At 34.7% G+C, this 16,197-nt stretch overlaps 3 protein-coding genes across 5 annotated transcripts; 1 reads left to right on the top strand and 2 right to left on the bottom strand.

Moving 5' to 3' along the window:
- The first annotated feature begins 2,246 nt into the window (after nt 1–2,246).
- Nucleotides 2,247–5,729, top strand: LOC101252331 (protein TIC 21, chloroplastic). Its single transcript, XM_004230692.5, has 4 exons — nt 2,247–2,791; nt 3,401–3,658; nt 4,535–4,735; nt 5,299–5,729. Exons 1-4 carry the CDS (start codon nt 2,513–2,515, stop codon nt 5,410–5,412), a joined length of 852 nt encoding a protein of 283 aa, XP_004230740.2. The 5' UTR covers nt 2,247–2,512; the 3' UTR covers nt 5,413–5,729.
- A 211-nt stretch (nt 5,730–5,940) lies between these two features.
- On the bottom strand, nt 5,941–8,657 carry LOC101252028 (uncharacterized). Of its 2 annotated transcripts, XM_069292944.1 has the most exons (4): nt 8,472–8,568; nt 8,233–8,388; nt 7,072–8,129; nt 5,941–6,094 (listed from the first exon to the last, which is right to left on the bottom strand). In XM_069292944.1, exon 3 carries the CDS (start codon nt 8,100–8,102, stop codon nt 7,092–7,094), a length of 1,011 nt encoding a protein of 336 aa, XP_069149045.1. In that variant the 5' UTR covers nt 8,103–8,129; nt 8,233–8,388; nt 8,472–8,568; the 3' UTR covers nt 5,941–6,094; nt 7,072–7,091. The 2 variants fall into 2 exon arrangements, with proteins under 2 accessions (XP_069149045.1, XP_004230739.1); XM_004230691.5 differs by lacking the exon at nt 8,233–8,388 and having other exon boundaries at nt 8,472–8,657.
- An 873-nt stretch (nt 8,658–9,530) lies between these two features.
- Nucleotides 9,531–15,684, bottom strand: LOC101251723 (reticulon-like protein B11). Of its 2 annotated transcripts, XR_011213617.1 has the most exons (7): nt 15,366–15,684; nt 14,925–15,105; nt 14,460–14,601; nt 14,284–14,353; nt 14,032–14,205; nt 10,744–10,824; nt 9,531–10,062 (listed from the first exon to the last, which is right to left on the bottom strand). XR_011213617.1 is itself a non-coding variant. In XM_004230690.4 (6 exons), exons 1-5 carry the CDS (start codon nt 15,415–15,417, stop codon nt 14,036–14,038), a joined length of 615 nt encoding a protein of 204 aa, XP_004230738.1. In that variant the 5' UTR covers nt 15,418–15,684; the 3' UTR covers nt 9,531–10,062; nt 14,032–14,035. The 2 variants fall into 2 exon arrangements, 1 of the variants encoding a protein (XP_004230738.1); XM_004230690.4 differs by lacking the exon at nt 10,744–10,824.
- Nucleotides 15,685–16,197: the final 513 nt, after the last annotated feature.

The raw sequence follows: 16,197 nt of genomic DNA, 5'->3' as shown, positions 1-16,197 counted from the left end.
TTATCAAAGTAGAGTAGTTGATTAAAATATACTTAACAAAATATGTTATTACTAAATCATTTGAATTTCAAACATAGGTCAATAAAACAAATGGCTAATGGCTAATTTACTTTTCAAATGTTTGTCAAAATATAGCATCTAAATTACTAAAAAAACTATTTGAATTTTAAACATGTGTTATAATAATACAAGTGAGTAATGGCTAATATACTTTAAAATGTTTGTCTTATTTCTTAAATTGGTCAATACCACCAGTTCCATACCAACAAAAACACTAAACTACATGGTCCTATTAATATTATCATACTTAATTAATTAAAAGTCTATGTTTAGCTTAGTAGAACTTGTTATGGTAATGTTCTGTTAGATTTTATTCTTATGTAATTTAGTGAAACATTGAAATTCTTTTAAGTTATTATTTTAATCCAATAAAGAAGACTCCAGTATATAAAACAAATCATTTTTTGAATTGAATTCATTCCTCAACTAGATGCCAAAAAGAAAATGAACATTAAATTTGAACCTAATTGACATTTTGATTAGTCTTTACCTAGTTGTGTATTACAATCAATTTTGAGTTTTTGACCCTTTTAGCATTAATAAAACAAAATATCTATTCAACTACCCAAAATATATATTATGTTTTATATGTATTGACAGTATAAAAGATATTTATGCTGTCAGTATGTCTTAAATTGTATTAGTACCTGGTCGCAAATGGCTATTCGTAATTATTTTTTAAATTACTTAATATTTTCTTCTTTTCTAAATGGTAAATACTTTTTTATTTATCAGTGGTGTATATGCTCATTGCTTATTTTGTTGACTTTATAGCTATTCCTCATAGAAAGTTGCATTCATACTATATCTCGGGAGAATATTTTTTGTGTTATTTTAATATTGGTCGGTATCACTAACTCATTATTTACCAAACTAAAATATTAAACTGCATCCTCTATTGGGTTTTATTTGTTCTGATTTTTTATTATAAATATATATATTTATTTTAGAAAAAAATTTTGAAATTTTTTTTGAATTAACTATTACTTTTTCTGGTAGGAAAAGGTTTAGAATTTTATAAATAAAAGAATGTTCCTTCTAACTTAATCAATATTTACAATGTAGTCTTAAAGGCTTTGAGAGTTTTGGTTAGGGGGAGAATTTATGGGTCACAAGCTTGATACGTTATCACTTGTGTGAACCTCCCATGTATTCCGAGTGAATTGATTGAGATTGTTTCCCTCTATATTTTATACTCTCATATTTATAGTGGATTACTTAACTGCTTTGTGGACGTAGGTTGATTGACCGAATTTAAAGTTTTGTGTCTTTTGGTATATTTTTCGTTGTCTTCTTACTCGTGATTTTTCAAAGTTTGCTTTGTTAGCTTCCGCATTTACACCTACTTATTTTCGATCCTAACATGCTCCTATTATTATTATTTATTATTTTCAAAATTTGAAGTCTATATTTAGCTTAAATTACCGACATGGCAGACTTAACGTTGTGTTTGGCATACTAGACCATTTTCACGGTTTACTTTGTTATTCTTATGTAATTTTCTGAAACATTGGAATTCGATCATTAAAATTATATATTCAAAGCAAAGGTTGTTTAAATAATAAGTCCAATATATAAAACAATCAATTTGAAAGTTTGAATTCAAACATAAACCAGAAGATCAACGAGGATAGGAGATGAGTGACATCTTTTTATTATTAACTAAACAATTAAATATGAATTAAGATAAATTATAAATCTTAGAACTTGACTTAATATTTTTTGAAAAAGATATTTAGTTGCTTAGACTGTGATCTTATATTCCTCTTAAATTTTGTTCAAGAAAAATCTCTAAGTCTAAGCTAAAAAATTCATAATTTACAAAAAAGTGATAATTAATGATCATTTAAGTCCTTAAGACAGCTAAATTAACCAAGCTGCTTTAGCAGTGATTAATCTAGTTCACTTTTTCCATGTGACCGAATAAAATATGGCAGAGAGAGAATAATAATATCTTTTTTACGTTTGATAGTTAAATTTGAGATATCTAATATAAAAAAATTATATTATACTATAATGTTCTATCAAATATTAATTTATGTCATGTTTAAAATAAAAAAAGTTAATACAAGAGTATAAAATATATATAGGATATCCATTTTCTCTGTATGTTGTACAAGAAAAGTACGTCACTTTTTTACTAGTAAATTTTAACAAAACCATCTCTACAAAATGGGTTGCAAGGTGTAATTAATGTTTTTATTAGTAAAAAGATAGAGGAAAATCGTGAACATAATCTTTTGATAATTTATATAAAAATAAATTGAAAAAATTATGTTTTATTTTGAGATTTTTATGTGTAAATGAAAAATATTTATAAAAAATATATTGGTGTATAAATAAAATTATTTATTAAAAATAAATTTATAATCTTCTGAAAAACAGTATGGAGCTTTATTCTCCTAAAACATTGCGTTTGTAGCTACTGAGTAATTTTCGAACAAAACTAGCTATGCAAACTTTACTCTTGCCGGCGGTTCGCCCCGGCATCGGAAGTGCGCCATCAGTTCATCCACCGGCCGGAAAACCATGGCGGAGCAGTTTCCTCCGATGTCCAAATACCCTAATTCCGTCCACCTCATCGTTACCTTTTTCCCCTTTGAAAACAGATCCTCTTAGTTCGCCTCTATTCAGACTCATCAGCAAAAGGAACAGAATCTTGGCTTCTGCTCCTGTTTCTTCACCCTTCACTTCCCCAAATGAAGAGTCCGAAAAAGCTAAGTTAGCTCAGGTACTTCCTATTTCTGCAGTAAATCCAGTTCCCTTTTGTAGCATTTGCAAAATGTGTACCTAATTGTTAAGGATTACCTTTCGGGTTGTGTTAAGAGTATTTTAGCTTTGTGAACTGAATTGGGTAACTGGGAGTGCTAATGGATATGTACTATTTCAATTGCTGCTTTTAGGGTTTTCTTTAGTGTATGAAAAATTAATGAATGCTGTAAAAATGCTAAATTTTTTCATTTAATGTAGTGTTTCATTAAGGAGCTTTGAACTATTCTGCTTTTTTTTGGGTGTGAAGTAAAAATAGCTTTAATTGGATCCATTGTAGGTTTTGAAAGAATGGGTTTGGGTTCCTAGTTGGGATTTCACTGTTTTGAAATGGCCAAACTAGTCGTGCTGCATTTTATATTGTTTGATTGGTGCATTTGAGTTGGTAGAAATTTTTGAGAACCCCTTTAGAGTCGTATTATTGAGCATTGGAATGACACTGTTCCAAATTGTATGAAATGGAAATTTATGATTCATGTATCCAATCTAGACTAGTTTGGGATTGAGGCTTAATAATGTTGTATTTGTCTTTGAGTTAGAGACATTGATTGGGCTTTGCTCAAACATTTAGGTTGCCAAAAGACTACTGAATACTGCAAGTTACTTCAAGAGATTGGGTACTCTAGGATTTTGGGGACAGCTTGTATGTACACTTGTTGCTGCGGTGATCCTCTCGTTTTCCATAGCAATTACGGGGAGAATTACGTCGCCCTTCACATTCTACTCAACTGCGGGCGGAATTGCAGCTGCTTTCATTTCAGTTTTTTGGTCATTTGGCTATCTTCGTTTGTCTGAAAAGCTTCGGAAGACAGCTAATGACCCTTCAAAGGTAACACCCCAGATTTTTCTCAAATTGCTTTTTGAAATAGACAACAGTATGTTGGACTCTCATCCAATCAATATGCAAAAGTGAGAGATTCTTATTAACTTGATGCAAATGACTTGTAATTTTTGGTATAATAGTAATAGGAGTATTTATTACATGGATGTCACCTGAGATGGTGCTTCTTCATCCATCCAGCTGAATAAATGTACCATTTGTGAGCCAGATGATGTTTGAAGTTCCTGGTGCTAGTAGAAGCTAACGATTCACGTAATCCAATTTTTGCTTCTGCTTTTCCTCAAATGTCCTGATGCTTTTCCTTAAGTTGCTACATTCATCCCTTTGAAGATGCACGAAATATATTGGGATATTGACGAACAAAAAGTTTCATGGAGTTGCTCTGGAATATTTGGTGTTTCCAGAGACATTACCTTCTTTACTGGTAAGAGTGCAACAGCGTATGATGTGGATTATGTGCATGTCAGAAATTCGAACCCTGTTCTGTACAAAAGCTAATTATTTTTATGGAGAAGGATAAAAGGAAAGGGGTGGGGTTTTCATTATCCATTGAGTTTCGAGTTATGCACTATTGGCCCTTGGGGAATTCCCGCTATAAAAAAAAGTTCATAGGTTCCAGTTTTGTGGTAATTTCAATTAAAGCTACAGTTTCTGTTCGCCTTCTTTATGGGGTTGGGGACTCGGGGTAATGTGGATCAAGGTGGAATTTCTTGAACAAGATTTGCTAGAATTTTTGAAGTAGCTTATGAATTCCCTTATTTTAGCTGTTCTTCTGCTAGGTCCTAGGTTATTTGTATCTTGTAACATCTGAAGTGTATCTCAAATGATTTGGTGGAGCTGTTTCACTGACTGCTATTATTGTAGGCTCCTCCTCGTGCTGATGTTGTGAAAAGCTTGCAAAATGGTATTGTGGTGAACCTTCTGGGACTGGGTGCCGCTATACTTGGCATGCAAGCAACTGTAGGTACATTGGTGGCTAAGGCTCTTACCACATCAACTAATCCTTACCAGACTTTGACTCCCGGGAGCAGCCCTGTGCTTGCTTTGGATGTATTTCTGGTTCAGGTATGCCATTAAATTGTTCAACTTTTACCATTTGGTATCCTTTGTTAATGTATTAAAACACATTTCATATATTAATCGGTGATTGAAACTGACAGAACAACAAAGAGGAACAATTTGCTTTATGAGGGGTAGAGAAATGGTTTTGGGGGTTCATTCACTTTGAAAAACTGGCTATTACCTGAATTATCTCATACATATTACATAGACAAGTACTTCTAGGATATTTTATTTGGGGGTGCCATGCCACCTCTTGCCCTTCATCCCTTTGGAAGAGAAGAAGTTACATTTGGTGATCTAACTCTATTTTCTTCTCTTCCCCTCTCCACTATCCAATCATTTTGATGTCTATTGAAAAAACTTCAAGGGTTCTTATTTTTTATCACGACTAGGACTACTGTATGGAATTCGTGTATGGGGTCAAGCCGGGAGAACCATGTTGGTTCCTTTTCATCTCTTGATCTTCATGCATGTGAACTCTAATGTCAGTGTCATGGCGCATTTTCGACGTGTTCAATGAGCTCAAGAGTTGCTAATCTCTGCTGTCTTACATGTTATCTTTACAGGCATCAGCAAATACGATCGTTTCACACTTTCTAGGTCTAGTATTTTCACTGGAGCTGTTGCGGTCAGTCACCTTACCAACTACAGACAGCATTCCGGTTCCAAGGATTGCATGACGTGCTTGGAAAATCAACATCATAATACTCGAGAAAGCTTCAGCCATATGCTTTTGAGATCACAGCCATGTATTTACTGTAATATGAGTGACCCTCTCTCCTTGGTGACTTGAATTAAAATAATTTTTGTTTCTCCAATATCTGAGAGGCTTCTGATAAAAATTTCAATTACTGTCATTGTATTTGCTTTCTGGGGCATCTTTAAGAAAGGGGGGAATTGTTTCCCACCAGTTAAAGACTCCTCTCACAATCCTAACGCCCTCTTTAGCTGTGTTAGTCTACTAGGAAATAAGTATCGACCTCTTTCTTTTCGTGCATGTTTTTCTTCTCTGCAGTTTGTTCCTTTTTCTTGTTTTAAGCCTGTTTAATTCTTTGGAGTAAGACAAGTATGACATTTCTCAACATTTTAAAAGGAGTTGAAGATTTAGAATAGATTTGGATGACATTTTCTAAATGCTCATAGTGGAATCCTGGTCTTAAACATTTTAGTGTCAACCATATCCTGAACTCTTGAAATTGGCAAGACGATTGCTCAAACAAGATTTAAAACACATTAATCAATACATACTGATGAATGTTGTCCCCTGCCCTTTGTGATTACAGTAAATTACATCCAATGCACACAAGAATGAGTAAAACCCAAGTTCTCAGGAAGACTGTCCTGGTCCATGATATTTCTCTCCTGTAAATAAATATGCATCCACATAGTCAGACAATGGGATAAGAAAGTAAAAATGAAGCCAATCTACATCTGGCATGAAATCTGAAAATCAGCAATAAAGGTTTTGATAGGAATTTTATCCAGCAATGGACGTAAAGTGTAACAGCTAGGAGCACAGCCAATGGATTAGATGGTGCGGAAGTCACCTTTTCAGCTCAATGTGAGTTTTCTAGTTGGATTTGCTCCCCAATCATCGTTCAATGAGAATGGGTAACAGGCTCGTGGAATTGAGGTCAGAAGCAAGGATGCTTTATATATCTGGGAGCAAACTCCAGGCGGATATGAAGGGCATGCATACAAGTTATGCCTTAGATTCCAGATAAACTTTGGCGGTAGTGAGATGGAAACTGGAGATTCCAGTGGCAAACAGGTGATATGCTACTCAAGGTTCAAAGATTCAAATAGCTTATTACCATATACCTGCTTATTTTGATGTTCTATCTTCTCATATTTGTAATGTGATATTATAAGGAACACATTTTCCAGACTTCAATTCTACATGTTTATATGTCATCCACCCTTGGCTCTTTAAAGCATCTCAAGAGTACCAAAAGAATAAGCAAGTACCATCACATAATTCACCATACGTTAATCGCTTAAAGCTACAAGATAACTTGTCCAAATGAAGTGTACCAGCATCTAGATACTTAACGTATAAATTTAACCATCTTATCATTTTAGAAGACTATCATTTCAAATTGGGTCATAAATCAAGCAAAAATTAAGGAACTACCCCATGTCATCTTGAATCAAGGGACACATTTTTTAAGGATCTCTCACACTAATATCTTACTATATTAAAGAAAAAAAGGAGGAATCATCTTAAAAGAAATGAATTAAGAATAAATGAGAAGATCAATCCGGCTTACATACGTCAAGAACAATTATAACAAACCACACGTACATTATTGGTTAATTACTCGAAAAAGGTCTCTTACCGTCATTGAACATCTAGCAATCAAGCACCTGCTTGAGGAGACCTGATCTGTTGTCCCAATTCCTCATCAGCCTTTTTAAGAAACTCATCCCAACCACTACCTGGACTAGTATCCAGGTAATCATAAGGAACAGCAGTTTTCAAACCAGGACGAACCCCACACTGGCTTTCTACAAGTCTAAACTCCAAGTGATCTCCCTCTTTATTCGAATTAACTTCTAATTCCTCCCAGGTGAAAAGCAAAGGTAAGGTAAATGCGCCCCAAGGATTAAAATCCAAAAGCTTAACTCGGTCATCATTTGTGACATATATATCAAAAGTATAACTTTCTGATTCAAAATTTCCCTTCACCTTATACATAAAAAATCTCTGGACTATTGTTATCAGCTCATCTTTCTTCTCAACAAGAGCAGGATAAAATCCAGTCACCTCGCGCTGAGAGACCCCCACAAGGATCCCATTGCGTACAAAGCAGCGAAATTCCATCTCGGGCCGCAGGGATGAGTACCATTTGCGAAGTGCAAGAAAAAACTTTGGGGGCCTTGAGACAGTCTTATCACTGCAGGAATCATACACATGGCACAGATCATGGACTAGAGAATCCGATGCCCGTAGTAAAATTGCAACCTCACTGAAAGAGTTGCAACATAGATTCCCAGTTGAACTGATCCATGCAGCATCTTTTGGTGCACTCCAATTAAGCTTAGGGAAGACAGAGCCCCCAAGGGACTCTATAGATTCCTTGATCTTCATTTCCAGTTCCGGAAAAGAAGGAGGAGGTGACGGTTGTTCTGATTCATCTTCCGATCCTTCAGATACTTCAAAGTCCTCCTCCTCTTCCGGTTTATGAATCCTATTAGGCAGTGCATCATTGTCATCAATGGAAAGGGGGAGAAGGAACGGACCATGATCATCCATAAGATACTCTATAAAGGATTCAGGCAGCTCATGAATCATTGTTTTTATGGAATCAGATTTAAATCTGGGATACCACTCCTGAATCTGGCACCTATTTACTTCTTCCTCTTTCATTTTTTTAGGAAAGCAATAAACTTTACTCTGAAACAAAACGTTAAAAAATATGAGCCAACAGAACCAAATGAATGAGGTTGCCATGATTTAAATGGATTTTATGAAACAAGAGACAAGGAAGTATGCAAACCTTATCCTACATTCCAATTTATTGCATGATGGAATTACTCTCTTTATCAATGGCAATTTAAGGTATAAATTAGCTGATATCAAATTTTTGTGGTTGTACGTAGTTTTTTTTCCTCTTTTATCTTAACAATCCAGTCATCATAGCTAACATATCTATCTAAAAGCAGAAAACTCCGACTGAACAAATCAATCATCAGTAACTAAAATAAAATGGAAAAGAAAAAGGAGAGAGAAACTTACCGCTAGCCACTGAAAAACGCTATGCAGAAAATGGAGGAGAGCAAAGATGAAGAAACAAGGAAACAAAAGGAACGTTGGGTCTAGGGCTTTTTGTAATTGAGGGTAATGTTGGAATTACAAGAAAGTTATAAGGGAGATGACCAATTCGACTCAAGTCGGCGGCTTGGCGCTAGTACAAGTTAGCTTATTTTTTGAAAATTAAAATGATTTATTTCTCTTTATCTCTACTATTTCTACGTAAATTGAACTCACTCTTCACGTCTTTTTCCAAGATTTTCACTAATCAACCTATTAATTCGAGATTGGGTCATAAAATTAATTCATTAATTCAAGAAGAATATTTATTTATTCTATAACAAAATAATTCCTATACTTTTTATATCCCTATAGAATCCATATGATCCTATAGACTCGTTTTAAGGATTTCATTTCAAAATAAGAAAAAAACAAGTATTTCCGCACTCCACCTTAGTCAATTCTATTCCACATAATCCCTCTTTCCAGCTAAGGAATGTGAAATCTTTCCCATGTTATATAAATCCAATTTTCATTTCACCAATAGAATCCAATATAGCACTACCGAAAGCATCACTACAAAGGTTTAATAAACCTGATTTGGGATTGCCTAGTGATTTGAGTTTGCGATTTTCATGTTGGAAGTCTCAAGTTCAAAACCTCTTGCCAGCGAAAATAAGGGATTTGTCTTCTAAGTCGAGCTCGTCACACCAAACTTTCCAGGTATGGATTATCGGATTTCCTTGTCGTCATAAATGATAAACCTGATTCATTGAGTAGTCTTTCTGCTTTATTTACACCACTTTGACTGACGACTCCATCAAACAAAACTTTGCTAATTAACATAAAATACAATATTGTGTCATCATTTTCTACAAAACACAATATTGGTCAGTATTACTGTAAATAAAACATGATCTTTCAATGTCATTTGGGAATGGAGGTCTGCTAAAACAACAGATTCCCAACAATAAATTAGCAGGAAAAAACATGACAAAAGAAGGGGGGGAAAAGAGAGAGGAAGGATAAAATTCTGCAAACTGATTAAACTGCAACACCCCACAACATTCAAATCAATCAAATAGCATTTCTCCACCATCACCCAGCCAGCCAAAAGGGAAACTTCTTTTTCCAAAGTTACCTAAAAGAAATTGTGTGAAAGAGCTGATCATCAACTACAAGGTGAGATATCAACCCCAAAAAAGAAAAGGAAAAAATGAGCTGCAGTTACTTAGGTGCTCAAAGTAAACTAGATTAGAGTACAAATACTAGGAGACAAGCATAATAAAGAGTCTAAATCAATAGCAAACGAGAACTTCTAGAGTATGTAGTATGCACTGGCTCCATTGAGATGTTTGTGGATTACCAATCAAAATGACCATGCCACTATTTCAATATCAATCATATAAACCATAACTTCATCTTCCATGGGCACTTCCACTAACAAAGGTCATCGAGAACCATTCACAAAAATAAGAAAAACACTAGTAAGTTCATCCTTCTTTAAAACTCTGCTTTGCAAGGCAATCAAACCTCATCCCAACGATGTTGAATGAATGCAATCCTATAGGTCAACCTACAAATCAATAAAACAGATTTCAGAAAATTTTGAGGATGAAGTTTCAGTCATGAACACAGAATAATGCAGCTAAGCTATCTGCTTTAATCTTACCCACTTTCAAGGGACAAAATTGAAATGGAAGAAAACAGTAGTGCAATCAAGAAAAGGAGCAAACGGGACATACTCCCTCTCATGGTTAGCAGAAGATCGAAGGTGAGGGTGGAAGGCAAACATCCATACTTCTACAAGCTGCCTTTGGATGTTGAGTGACAGAATATTTCAAGAACTTAATTCTCTATCTGGTTCATGTAAATCATAGCTCTAAATTAAAATCAGGACACGAGATAAGGATCTCAATCCAAAAGCCATTAACAAGCTAATTGCCCGTTTCACGTTTCAAACCCACAGGTATCCCTTTAAATCCAAACCTAGAAACTTAGATCAGCAATTATGAAGTAATCTAAAGGATCTGAAAAATTCCCAAACATGTGTATTCAGGAAAATCTATTGTGACCAACTTGTCTAAATTTTTGAGAAATTTAAGAGAGTGAGCACACTGTAAGGGATTAACGGAAGCTTTTATGCGCACAAGGCTTATTTAGAGAACTAATCACAATTACAGAAGGAATAATTATGTATAACTAATTCTTGGCATTAAGAAAAATAAATTATATCAAAAGTAAACACACTTTTCACCTTGAACAAGTCTCCTTTATTTCCATTTGTTCTAAGAAAAATTACTTTGCATTCCAAGAAACTTCTTAGTTTGTCCAAGACCTATTGCAGAAAACCTCTAGTATTAGGGAATAGTAATTTCTCTTAATACCATGAACAATTGAAAATTGGATCTAAATGGCATAGAATGGATATTGATGATTCCAACTACCTAAAACAACTAGTTCAGGAACGAGGTGCAGTAATAGTATAGTGGTTGTTGCATGGTTATATCCATTCTATCCGTAAGTAAGTGGCCTATTTCATTTTTGATAATAAACAAGGTGATCTTTGACTATACCATCAGTGTATGAAGTCAGTAAATGTCATGAATTTGCTAGATTTCCTAAATTAAAGTAGTTAATTTCAAAGGAAAAAAAAGATTCATAAGGTAACTTTGAAAAGAAGGTAGCATGGAAGCGAGAAAATGGAATGGGGGAAAAAGTCAATAGGAGGTGGACTATAATTACACGTCTTTTTTTGCTAACGTCCGCTACCAGAAACACAGAGATCCCCTCACTCCCTTATTTTTCTAAAATATTGATAAAATATGAACTAACTTTTGAGTCAAGAATTATTGAACATGATCTTTCTATTTTATAAAGATAAAGATAGAATCTATGTACTTTTTATTTTTCTTCAATCTCACTTATAAAATTATATTAACTATTATACTGCTGTATAAATCTATAATAGAGGCTCATTCATGGTTTTAAATTTTCTAGGTTTAATTTTAAACATTATGCATTGAATTCATTACATTATTAGAATTCTTGGTTTGATAATATAGATAATTTTTTTAACTGATCGGTATATCTTGTTGTGAAAGGTTATTTGCCAGAGCTTTTTTTTGAAACCCCAAGATAATCTATAGCCGTTACAACTTCTGCCGCAGTCTTCGCTCTTTGAGTGAGCACTATGTGCACATTGGGTAAACCCCCCTTAGGTTACTAATTTTACTTAATAATCATTAAAACTGACCTGATAAAGGAAAACTTTTTAACAATATCAGTACAAATAAGTTAAATTTAGAACAGAACGAGGACAGAAACGAAGTACTTCAATAATAGCCATTCACTTTGTTTTCACGAACTTACTCAAGTACCCTTTTACTACTACTACTATATACATATCAATATTATCATCTATGTAACAGAGTGAACCAGAACACTTTTCTTTTTTTCTGCCGTACACTTCTCCATCCCTTGCTGTCTTTTTGGTCACCAACACAACTTCTCTAGTAGTTGGTTTACCTCTTCCTCTTTCTTCTTATGTATATAGTAGTATTATGTTGTAATCATGAATAATCAGTTCAAGAAATGATGACGTTCTCAGAGCAGTACTATTCTTTCTGATCATTTGGGGTCTTTTTCTTTCTTTTGTGTCCTTCATTTGGTCTCAACATAGATGGAACTCTCTTGTTTTTTTTTAAATGACAAGGAAAACCTGCAGACACTATCCTTTGGGTGCGCACAGGGTAAAAACCCCGCTCTGCAATAGCTTGCAAACCACATAGGAGAGGTAATTCTCTGGCAAGGGGTTTCGAACTTGAGACTCCAACCTGGAAGTCCCAAGCTCAAATCACTGGGCCACCCCGAAGGATTCGGAACTCTCTTGTTGTCTTTCAAATACTCTGTTCTTGATGACCCTTTATTAATTCTTGATAATTGGGACTATAATGATGCAACTCCATGTTTATGGACTGGTGTAACTTGTGCACCAGACATGTCTAGAATCATTAGTTTAGTATTCCGAATTCCCAAATTCTAAGCTTATTGGTTCTGTTCCAGAAGAATTAGGCTTTATTCAACATCTTCATACTATTAAACTTCCAAATAGTTTCTTGAATGGAACACTTCCTGTTTCACTTCTCAATGCTTCTGAACTTCAAGTTCTTTAACTGTCGAACAATGCTATTTCTGGTGAGCTAACTGAGTCTATTGGATGGTTGAAGAGCTTAAAGGTTCTAAATCTTTCTGTCAATGCATTTGTAGGAAATCTCCCACAAAAGCTAAGTTCTTTGCAGAATCTAAAAGTTGTTCCTTTGAGGAAAAACCTATTTTCTGGTGTAGTACCAAGTCGATTTCAGTTTGTTGAAGTGTTGGATCTTACTTCTAACTTGTTGAATGGAACATTGCCTGATGATTTTGGTGGTGATAGTTTGAAATACTTGTGAACTTATCTTCAAACAAGTAATCTGGTTTAGTATCACCAGATTTGACAAGAAAATACCAGCAATGCTACAATTGATCTTTCTTTCAACAGCCTTACAGGTCCTAGAGTCAATAGCCTTACCAAACCAGATAACAGAGCTTTTTTAGGAGGAAATACAGATCTTTGTGGCAACTAGCAAACCACTCAACAAACTTTGTACAATCCCTTCAAGACCTTCATCTCCACCTAATATAACCACTAATCATCCAGCAATTCCAGCCATTCCAAAAGCAATTAACTCAACCCCACTTCCTGAACAAAAAAAATGTTGTTGGCAAACTATGATCTAACATAAGTTTGTATCACAACTGATTGCCTCTTCATCACATTTATGAACATGTGATAATTAGAGACTTACAAATAAAACATGGAGATATAGTTGACAGTTTAACAAATAACCCCACTTCAGGAAATATCAGAGAAGTCGGATGTGTAGATCCGGAAAGCTAATTCTGTTTGCCCTTTAGGCCCCAAAAGACTCTTAGTAGTTTCGCTTATTCTCTATGAGTAGATCTGGAAAGCTAATTTTGCTCTTTTCCCTATGTTTCCAAATTTCTCCCAAAATTAAGGCATCAAAAGCACATATGTTGTTCGCTCAAAAAATCTGTCTACTAATATCAATGTGCCCATAAAAGGGAAAGGTCTTTAACGAGGGAAATCATACATTGGTGATCAGGATATAGCTGCACTATTAAAAGTCTTCAGGAACCTCAAGATCCAATTATTCTTCTACTTACACAAGAAAAAGGAAAATTCATCCCATAACAAGTCGAGCAGCAAAAAAATAACTCTTGTCCTCTTGTATTAGAATATCAAGAACTTATAGTAGCACAATTGTATTTTACTTACAGATTAAAGGGCATAACATAAAGGATTCAGAGCAGAAGAACATGAAGTATTTTGATAAGCAAATGTTTTTTCTATAGTCATTTCACAAGTTAACAGAACAAAGAGATCCTGCGAAGATATGCATAGGACAGAAAGAGAAAACTGCATGTATATCTTTGTATCTGAGAGAAAGAGAAAGTAAGAGAAAGGGATGAGGTGAGACATTACAGTTTTACTGAGTCTTCTTTTCCTTATTTGAAGACCTTGAAATCTTTCTCAGTACATTATCATCAATTTTCTTGTACTGTGTCTGAATGACCTTTTGTGCTATAATAAGCTTGTCATCAATTTGATTTTGATACTTGTCGTACAGCAGAGGCACAGACAAACTAAAAAGAATTCCTGTAGGGAAGATACACAATTCAGTCAACTATAAGTCCCCAGAAACAACTTATATCACCTGAAAAGAACCCGACTCACCCATGTAGATGAAAGTGAGGAGGTTGAAGAAACTACCAACATAAGATATAAGCCACAAGACAAGAGAAACCTGATAAATCAATCCATATTAATAAGATGTAAATGTGAAGAAAACATGGCGCCAATTGTGTGACAAACATGATGCCTGAAATGGAGGGGGTCAAATAAAATCAGACCTTAACAAATAGTTTTAAATTCCCACCAATAGCAATATCATGGGCAATCATCAGGACATGATTGATCCAAACACGCATCATGTCAGCAGCCTTTACCACAGATTCCTCATGAACCTCCAAATCAGGGATAGGAGGTAAAGGCCTGGAATTGTACAGACAAAATTGATTCAGTATTCCATAAGAAGTCTTACTACATCATAATCATTTAAGGATCTCAATTGCTCAACACAATCAGAACAACAATTGAAATGCATGCCCCAGTAGAAATAGCAGAGAAATGCAACAGCCATAGGCAGATCTACTTCAGGTTCACCCCCTGCCTCAGTGACAAATTATCCTAACAGTAGGCTTCAATTTTCAAATACTTAAGACAAAATCAATTATCCACCAGTATTATTCCGAGAGCAACCAGAAACAATCTCGAAAAAAAAAGTTGAATTGCGTGACATGCTCTTATTACATTACCTGTTAAGAAGTGAGGCAGATTTAGCCCAGAAGAAGAGAATCACAACTAGAAGCAACATCACATTGGCAACAAAGGAAAGGACATTATATCCAGCTCGCTCAAACAAAATCCAAAGCGCAGTGGAACTGACTAGCAGAGTAACACTAGCACACCATCTCCTCCACAACAGTACATCCGCCACTGCAATTCAAATTCAACCGCTTCAAGAAAAAATTTCCTATTGAATAGTATTAATTTCCTAGAGAAGCAGAAGTTGACTATCATCGTGATCAAGTGTTACTTCAAAATCCATAGTGAATTGATGCGTTCATTGATGATTGCAATAAGGTCAATATCAAATCTGAATTTCTTTAAACGCATGAATTGGGCTATGGATGCAAATATAGAGAAAGACAATAATATACAGAAGGCAAAACGCAGACGTAGGGTGAGGAAGAAACCTGAGCCGCCACCAAGAGCATGATGTACAAAAGACTGACGATTATCTCCCATGGCGATTAGGGTTTCTGCCTAGTCTGCAACCGAAGAAGGAGGGCAGTGATGAAATCGCAGGGAAGGGCGACGACGGTAATTTTTGGTAAATCAGTTCAACTTCAAATATGCGAGTCGTACTAATGGATTAAACAATACTTAACATATAATAAATCTAAAGGACGACAAAATAAAATACTCCGATCAGAAAGAAAGACGTTATGCTAAAGGTAAAAGGTAAAGTCTAGTATTCTTTTCTTTCTTTCTAATTTTCTATTAAAACTTTTCGCTTCATAATGTTTTATGTCTAAGATTTATTGTGCATTATTTACGTGAGGTTCTTTTTTTTTCTTGTCTCATTAAAAATAGACTAAATCTTACCTTTTTAGTTTCACAAATTTGGGTTCACTTTTTGTGTGAGGCATATAATCAAGACGGCGTTCTAATGCAAAAATAGATACATTGCGTTGCGACTTATGTATATTAATTTTTTTCACATTTACTTTTCACAAAGTGTGACAAGAGAGTTTTTATTATTATTTCACTTACAAAAAAAAAAGGTTAAAAAACCCTTGAGCTATTCGAAAATAGCTCAAATATATCTTTAAACTATATTTCGGCTCAAATATACTCTTCCCCTCAAACTATATGCTTAAAAATACCCTTCTCATTAACAATCTGTTAAACGCCACTTGAATGCCATGTGGATACCACATGACATGCCACATAAGTCAATAGAGTTCCACTCATACCACGTAGAAAATAAACATACCCCTAATTTCCCCAATTTTCTCTATTTCC

This window comes from Solanum lycopersicum, chromosome 1, assembly GCF_036512215.1.
Source record: "Solanum lycopersicum chromosome 1, SLM_r2.1".
Taxonomy (NCBI): domain Eukaryota; kingdom Viridiplantae; phylum Streptophyta; class Magnoliopsida; order Solanales; family Solanaceae; genus Solanum; species Solanum lycopersicum.
This window is presented reverse-complemented; position numbering and strand designations above follow the sequence as displayed.